The sequence below is a fragment of the Lotus japonicus genome, chromosome 6 (assembly GCF_012489685.1).
Source record: "Lotus japonicus ecotype B-129 chromosome 6, LjGifu_v1.2".
Classification (NCBI taxonomy): domain Eukaryota; kingdom Viridiplantae; phylum Streptophyta; class Magnoliopsida; order Fabales; family Fabaceae; genus Lotus; species Lotus japonicus.
Window position 1 is genome coordinate 38,543,942 of NC_080046.1, and position 8,912 is coordinate 38,552,853.

Here is an 8,912-nt window from a genome sequence, read left to right on the forward strand (position 1 = left end):
ATAACTTCAATCAATTTTTAAGCGAAAAATCGCTTGCAGACAATCAATTTTTCACCCTTTGCAGAGTCACACCACCTAGCACAGAAGACCTATTCCCCAACAACTCCCGAAAGACTCGACCGTGCTCTGATACCACAGTGTAACACCCCGATTTCGGTGGCGTCACTTTAGTAACCAAAAGTAAACTTAATGCGGAAAAACGTGAATATTTTTTCAACCTCCTGATAATAACTAAGACGAGACTGAATTAAATAAAACCCAACAATAACAAAATCAGAACTAATATATAATACATAAACAGCCCCCGCTGTAGTACTAACCTCGTCACGAGTAAACCTCCAGTGACGGAAAGAAAAGTGTAGCGCCCGAAGGCAATATGTACAGACTGAAAATAAAGGTGAAGTGTCCGCAACACCATCCCTCAAAACTGAAAATCAGCTGGCCCATCGGCCTGAAGCAAGACCTCCTAAGTCCAACCAACTCTCTGTGATTCCTGTTAAGAAACCACACAAAAGCTATAGGCGGATCTACCCTGTCCCCTACGTAACAAATGAAGCAAGACTGTCAGAGCTAAAACTCTACTCCTACACTAATCCTAACTCGAGGAGCTCATACCAACACTCAAAACTATGTGCTAGCATGATCGTCGTCTGAATCAGAATCCAGAACGACCAAGTCTACCAACCCTATCCGTCCTCCCCTCGTAACCGCAGTACGCTCCGATGCTGGACTCACGGGCTTAAGGCCCGAACCCTGATCATCGATGATCGCAACAGAGGGTGCACTAGACCCTGCCGAAGGCACTCCCACTGGACTCTCCTCTGAGGGATCCTCCTCCTCTGAAGATGACGGTGGCGGCGGTGCTCCTCCGAATCCTGGTCCACAGTGAACGCCCGGTGGCAAGTTGAAGCTGATAGAGCATCGCCTCAACACTCCTGACCTCAAGAGTCCTCCACTATCCACGTGGTCCTCCATGATACGCCCCGAATACGTCGCTCGGTGGCTCGCGGGGTCAACCACCCACGACCCGGGGTCGTCCTGGTCGATCATCTCGTACCTAATCCCCCCCCGAAGGGTGGACCATTGCGAACCAATCCGCAATGTTCATCTGACAAAAGGCGTTGTCCGCCAAAACACACACAGAAGACGCGAGGGTCAACTCTAAAGAACTATGTAGATGATAAACCCAATAGGTACAAATAATATATAGCCACTTAGGCTTATAACTAGAGATATCATTCCTAGGGTTGCATGTTCCACCAAATCATAATGACAATAATAACATTTAGCATGTTCCAAGTAAGTTTATCAAATAGCAACCACACTCATCAACTAAGTCAGTATGCATGTTGCGTGATATGTATGCAGGTTAACCCAGTCAACCAATATGCAATCCGGAAACGGATGGGCATCAAAACGGATCAATCCTAGCACCAGCAACGGTGGGACCATTTCTGCCCGCGTGCCTCTTACACCAAGCAAAGGTATGGACAACAACGAGTCAATCCTAGCACCAGCAACGGTGGGACCATTTCCGCTCGCGTGCCTCTGGGATGGACATCAACGGATCAATCCTAGCACCAGCAACGGTGGGACCATTTCCGCCCGCGTGTCTCTTACACCAAACCAAGGTAGCCAGATCAGCCGTAACCCGTAGGTCTGCCATTTCGGTCTGCTACAAGAGACGTCTACAAACGCTCTTTCACGGCATTCCGGGTCTTATGACCATTTTGGAAACCGACGAGGTCCAGAGTACGTCCTGTGTTAATACCTCATTAATGTTGCATGTATGCAAAATGATTAGTCAAACAACGTCTCCGTCCTCACTCGACACGTCGCCACGTGTTCTAGGGAAGTTAAAGTCTCTAAAAGCTTACCCTAAGGTAAAGTCGATTCTGCGACAAAAGACACACTTCACAACACACATCGCTGCTCCAACAGCACAAGAGTATCACATACTCGGGAACTAACGGTTCCCCGGACTTATCCCCAGGATAGCCCAACAACATCGCTGCTCCAACAGCACAACAACCAACGCTGCTCCAACAGCACAACAACCAACGCTGCTCCAACAGCACAACAACCAACGCTGCTCCAACAGCACAACAACAACAGACTCAACACTTGGATCCGACGACACTTCTCGTTTTCCAAACTATGATTTTCATCCAAAGCCTCCTTTCGAGATTATTACCCTTACTTAAAGATTTAGAGGTTGTTTAATGTCTTATGAATTTTCTTTTCAAAATAATATCCTTTTTAGTCTTATCGCAATTCCTATAAGTTCTCGGGATCTTCGAATCCCCAAATGACTCCAGAGAATGTCTCGATCCATAAACCCTATACAAGGCCCGAACCTCGTTCGTCCTATCAAACTTTCTCAAAACTCTCAAAATAAAATCGGCATGACCTGCCCGCTATTCTCACCATTCAGAATCTCAGATTTTCAGTGTAAAGCATATTTAAATCATCACAATCAACAACATGTCATATATCGATAAATCGCGTCATAAACACTTAGCACTTAGCATATAAAGCATGCACCACACATCCTAGATTACCCACATAGCACATAGCATGTAAGTCAATCTTCAAAAACATTCAGTAGATGAATCATCTACATTGTCAGCCGAAGCCTCAGAAAACATTTTCAATCACACACAATCTCAGTGCATAAACAGTAAACAATGTCGAAATATCGACCCTAAGCATTAACTAGAGATTCAGTGAGAAGCCCTCACCTGAAGGTTCTCCAGCAAAAACTTCAAACTCTTCTTCACAAGCAAGGTGTTGATCCTCAGGAAATTCCTCAAAATCACCTTTAGAACAAAACCACAAAAATCAATCAGAATCTATCGGAAACTAAGCTATCGATACTTACTAAGGTTACTCGAAGTAATCTATACTCTAAGGTACGATAATCTAGCGCGAAAAGACAAGTTTTCGGAAAAGGAAAATTTCCTCCTCCCCCCTTATAGCTCTCGGCCACTATAGGTAATTGTAGGGTTCGATTTTTCTTCGATCAAACTTGGTTCCTATGCTTTCATAAGCCGTAACTAAGGGTATTCTGAACTCGGAAAAATTATCGGATCAAAAACTGTCGCAGGGGTATTTTGGTCATGATTTTTAACTTAGGATTTTCAAAACTGAAATCCCAAAAATAAAATTTTGCAGGGACGTCACCAACGACGTTCATGACAACTAATCCTACTAGCACTAAGCTAAGGCGATAGTTTACAGCCTAAAGATTGGAACTTTACTCAAAAACTACATAAAATGGGTATTTTAGGTTCAAATTGATTCCGACGGAATTCCGGCGACATAACGGAAAATCTAATCCGGCAGAAGTGATCTTGGGCATACATAGAAGAGGTTTAGAATCAGAAATGAAAGATTCAGGATAGTTTTGCAAAAACCCATAAACTATCCGCTCAGAAAACTCTACAGAAAAGCTATGGAAAAAGCGATCGGAGGTAAGGATTAGCGACTATACCTCGAAACCTTGAAGTAGCAACTGATTGATCGACGATCAAGCAAACGATGAAGAAAAACTCTTCTTCCTTCTTCCTTGTTCTTGGCCGCGGTTTAGAGGAGAGAAAATGGAGGAAAATTGTGTTTTTTCTTCCTTTATTTGCTATATATAGAAGGTGGAAATTCGCGGGAAAATGAAAGTTTCGCGAATCCGATTTTTCCGGCGTCATTCTCCATGAATTGTAAGATAGGTTTTGGCAAAGGAATTCCTAAGCTAAGAAGATGTCTCCTTGTATTTTTGGCAACTAATGCAAAGTCGGTGCAAAGTCGGTGTAAAACTATTTTACCCGATAAGTTGCTTTTTGCATCGAATGTCGAAATGGAAAACTTCCTTCGGAAGAAAGATTGAAATCATCAAGAGAAATAGGTGTACGCGTGTAGAATATCCATTTGAAGCTCTGAATAGATAAAGTCTTCATTGTCGAGAAATTCTAGGGTTTTGAAATACCAGGGTTTCGGTTTCGGCAAACTTCCGATGATTGGAATCGGACGTTCGTAGATCCTAGAGTTTCGCCTCGAAATGATTGTGATATATGGAAAAAGAGAAGTTCTAACATTTCTCTGAAGATTTTTGGAATTAACTGCCAGCGTGCCTAAAAGTGAAAATTAGCTATATACTAGGGTTTCTGACCTAGGTTTAAGCGTATAACGATCGTGCTATAACTTTTATCGACTTCGATACGATCCTTTGACTTTTCCTGAACTTCCTCCTTCATAAATTTATTTCATTTAATAAACTTTCGTTCAGGTTTCCCTTCACATTACATCAACCCTAATCGTGAATAAGAAGTTTATTCACTTAGCATGAACTTAAAAACTCGGGCCTTACAGTGAATAGGAATTTCATTAATTTATTCTAAGCTTAAAAACTTGGGTCTCACATTACTACCCTCCAAAAAGAAAGTTTCGACCTCGAAACTTAGGGTTCAGTAAAAATTTCCGGATACTGTTCCTTGATCTTTTCCTCAAGTTCCCATGTAGCATCACCTGTATCCTTGTTCCTAATGACTTTTACCAACACAATCTCTTTTCCTCTCAACTGTTTCACCATTGTGTCACCAATGCTAATTGGCAGCGTCTCGAAAGACAGGTCATCCTTCAGCTCAATGTCATCAAGTTCGATAACATGTGTCAGATCCGCAATATACTTCCTCAGTTGTGACACATGGAATACATCGTGAATGTTGGATAGAAATGGTGGTAGTGCAATATGATAAGCAACTGATCCTACACGACGAGTAATCTTCCTTGACTTAATCACTCGACCAACCCCTGTAGTCTGTGTAACTCGCAGGAATACATGATCTCCTTCTTCAAATTCTAGGGTTTTGCGCCTTTGATCGGCGTAGCTCTTCTGTCTACTTTGAGAAGTCTTCATCTTCTCTCTGATCTGTTTGATCTTCTGAGTTATCTGTTGCAGAAGTTCTGGTCCAACTAACAAATTCTCCCCATCTTGATACCAACACAAAGGTGTTCTACATTTGCGACCATACAAAGCTTCATACGGTGCCATTCCAATGCTCGTATGAAAACTGTTGTTGTAAGTGAACTCAATCAATGATAGTAGATCATCCCAACTTCCCTTGTTTTCCAACACACAGTCTCTTGAATTGACCAAGTTCATCTTGCATTGCATTTATCCAGAATTCATCAGCAAGAGCTTCTTTCATATTTTTGGGTTCAATCTTGGAAATGAAACAACTATTTGCAATAACTTATCTTGATCTAGTGGTAACCCCTTCATGCAGGTCTCCAATGATGTTCTCCTTAGGATGATTCTTCTGAACTCTAATGGAGGGTATTTTATTCCCTGTATTCAGATTCTCAGTATTGTTGTCAGCCTCATTGTTGGACCTGATGTCGGACACATGTGGATTACCATCATCTGACTGGAAAGGAGTATCATCTTCATCCTCTTCAATATTTTTCAACTCTCCTAGGCTATCATCTATCACTACATTTATTGACTCCATCATAGTTCTGGATCTATTGTTGTAGACCCTGTAGGCTCTGCTGTTGGTTGAATATCCAAGAAAGATGCCTTCATCACTTTTAGGATCAAGCTTTCTCCTTAGCTCTCTGTCTGCCAAAATATAGCATATACTGCCAAAAACATGAAAGTAGCTTACTGTGGGCTTCTTCCCTTTCCATAACTCATAAAGAGTGGAGGAAGTTCCTGATCGGATAGTCACTCTATTATGAATATAACAAGCAGTACTCATAGCTTCAGCCCAGAAATGCAGAGGTAACTTCTTTGCAATCAACATGACTCTTGCAGATTCTTGAATGGTTCTGTTATTCCTTTCAACCACCCAATTTTGTTAAGGTGTGATGGGAGCTGAGAATTCGTGATTAATACCTTCATCTGAGCAATATTCAGAGAACTTGCCATTTTCAAATTCTTTCCCATGATCACTGCGAATTCTTACAATACCATAACCTTTCTCCCTTTTAATTTGCTGACACAGCTCTTTAAATACACTGAAGGTATCTGATTTTTCTGCAATAAAATTAACCCAAGTGTATCTAGAGAAATCATCAACACAAACAAATGCATACCTTTTTCCTCCTAGGCTCTCCACTTGCATTGGGCCCATAAGATCCATGTGTAATAATTCAAGAGTTCTGGATGTAGGAACTTGCTGAAGTTTCTTATGAGATGCCTTAGTTTGTTTGCCAACCTGACACTCACCACATATTCTATCTTCTTTTATTTTCAGCTTGGGCAGACCCATGATGGCCTCAGTTGAAATGATCATCTTCATGCCTTTGGGGTTCAAGTGGCCCAGTTTTTGATGCCATAGAATAACCTCCTCCTTAACTGTTGACAAGCACTTTGAAGACATTGCTTTGTCTTGAGATGTCCACATGTAACAATTGTCCTTTGAACGAGTTCCTCTCATAACCACTTCACCATTGCTATCAATAACCCTGCAAGCAGTTTTGTTAAAAGACACGTCAAAATCTTGATCACATAGTTGACTTATACTTATCAAGTTTGCAGTTAGCCCTTCCACTAGCAGAACATCATCTAGTCCAGGTGACCCAGAGCTGACCAACTTTCCTGATCCTTTGATTTTCCCTTTAGCACCATCCCCAAAAGTTACATAGCTGGTAGTACGAGGTTTAACTTTATCAAGAAGATTCTTTACCCCAGTCATATGTCTAGAACATCCACTATCAAAATACCAATCTTCTTCTGAGGATACCCTAAGAGAAGTGTGAGCAATAAGAGCATGTATACCTCCTTTTGGTTTCCACTCTTGTCTCCGTTGGTCAGGCTGATAGTTCACATAGTATCTATTACTTGGTCTGGGAAACCCAAACAATTTGTAACAGTAGGGCCTTATATGCCCAAACCTACCACAGTGATGACATCTCCAGCTATAGTTTCTCTTACTCCTCACTTGAGGATACACATAAGGTATCTGAGGGTACACATGTTTGACACCTTGTTGGAACATCTGATTTGTCACCTTGAATTCTGTTCTTTTCTCTGAGGGAACAAAATTATTCTCTGATTTGCTACCTCCTTCTGATGTGGGTTCTAGGCCATATCCAATTCCCTTCATATCTTTAGCCATTTTTCCAGTCTCCAAAATTTGATCTAGCACATCACTGCCCTTTTTTAACATTCGTACAGACTTGATCATTTCTTCATGTCTTGATTTCAATACAGAGATCTCCTCTTGGAGATTCTTGTTCATATCTTTCAGTCTCTTCTTGTCAGCTTCCAGACCAGCCATGACTGCATGCTTCTTCCCATTTGTTGAATAGCATCCTATATGTTTCAGCAAGCTCTTCCTCAGAAATATCATCATCACTTGATCCGTTTTCTGAACTGCACCTCACAGTAAAACCTAGTACTTAAGTCTCACCTTCTTCTTCAGAATCATCATCAGACCATGTTGCTACCATACCCTTGCTTTGCTTCTTCATATAGGTTGGACATTCTGCCTTGATGTGACCAAAGCCTTCACACTCATGGCACTGAATCCCCTTGCCTCTGCCAGTCTTGTCTTCTTCCTTGCCCTTGCGAGAATTAACAAAATTTTTAGCAGTATCAAAACGCTTATCTGAAGTGTTGGGTTTTCATCTTCTATCAAACTTCCTCATGACTTTGCTAAATTTCTTCCCAAGTAAAGCTATAGCTTCAGCAATATCCTCATCAGCATCTTTCTCGCTTTGGTCATCATCTTCAACATTTGACACAAACGCTATACTCTTGTTTTTCTAGTCAGATCTCTCATTGATAGACATTTCAAAAGTCTGCAGGGATCCAATGAGCTCATCCACTTTAATGCTGCTGATATCTTGGGCTTCTTCAATCGCAGTAACCTTCATGTCATATTTCTTAGGCAACGATCTCAAGATCTTCCTCGCAAGCTTCTCTTCAGACATTTGTTCACCAAGAGCGAATGATGCATTTGCCAAGTCACGTACTCGCATATGAAAGTCAGAGATTGTCTCCTCTTCCTTCATTCTCAGATTCTCGAACTGAGTAGTCAGCAACTAAAGTCTGGACATGCGTACTCTGGATATACCTTCATGAGCACCTTGAGGATTTCCCAAGCATCTTTTGCTACTGTGCAGGTGTTGATAAGCCGGAACATATTTTTGTCAACTCCATTAAAGATGGCATTCAGTGCCTTGGAGTTGCCTAGAGCTTCCTCATCTTTTTCCTTGTTCCACTCCTCCTCAGGTTTCAGTTCAGTTGTTGAGGTTCCCTCCTTGTCAGCCTTAACTGGATGTTTCCACCCTTTGACAATAGCCTTCCAAGTTTTGTTGTCAATGGATTTGAGAAAAGCAACCATACGAGCCTTCCAATAGTCATAGTTGGTTCCATCCAAAATGGGTGGCCTGTTGATAGACCCTCCTTCCTTGTTGTTGTCCATAATACCAGTAAATAGACTCCCTGGATCTCACCCTAAGCAGAACAGGATGCCTGCTCTGATACCAATTGAAATTCTGGTACACAGAAGGACATATGTTTCACACGATGTCTAAGACATCTTGTAGAACATATTACAAACAGAAAACAGTTTGACAGAAAGTAAAAGTAACAGCAACAAAACACACAGGAATGTTAACCCAGTTCGGTGAAAAACACCTACGTCTGGAGGGCTTCAGCCCGAGAAAGATAATCCACTATATCAGATAATCAAGTACACAAGGTCTTAGATGAATAGCCCCTATTCATATCCCCTTTCCTTATTTCTATAGTGTCTTATTACTTAGTCCTCCCCCTAAGTATGAGAGCCCCTCTCACTTTCTCACACAATTACTGCCACAGTAATTGATCCCTTACAAGCACAGTGAAGACAGATCACACGATCAAACAAACACTCAAACTACTCTCAGCCTAACAAGATTCTGTGAAA

The 8,912-nt window shown here is 41.6% G+C and overlaps 1 protein-coding gene across 1 annotated transcript; it reads right to left on the bottom strand.

Annotated features, from left to right (window-relative positions):
- Positions 1 to 5,246: 5,246 nt before the first annotated feature.
- On the bottom strand, positions 5,247 to 8,426 carry LOC130725270 (uncharacterized). Its single transcript, XM_057576514.1, has 6 exons — positions 8,076 to 8,426; positions 7,870 to 8,007; positions 7,651 to 7,764; positions 7,410 to 7,563; positions 5,891 to 7,312; positions 5,247 to 5,614 (listed from the first exon to the last, which is right to left on the bottom strand). The coding sequence occupies exons 1-6, from the start codon at positions 8,424 to 8,426 to the stop codon at positions 5,247 to 5,249; spliced, it is 2,547 nt and encodes an 848-aa protein (XP_057432497.1).
- Positions 8,427 to 8,912: the final 486 nt, after the last annotated feature.

What these genes read in the sequence shown, in the direction of transcription:
- LOC130725270 (XM_057576514.1), bottom strand. Translation starts at nt 8,426, where the DNA reads ATGGACAACAACAAGGAAGGAGGGTCTATCAACAGGCCACCCATTTTG. An exon ending in TTGGGAAGAAATTTAGCAAA is followed by an intron (nt 7,564 to 7,650) that starts GTCATGAGGAAG and finishes AATTCTCGCAAG; the next exon opens with GGCAAGGAAGAAGACAAGAC. An exon ending in TGAATATTGCTCAGATGAAG is followed by an intron (nt 5,615 to 5,890) that starts GTATTAATCACG and finishes ATATTTTGGCAG; the next exon opens with ACAGAGAGCTAAGGAGAAAG.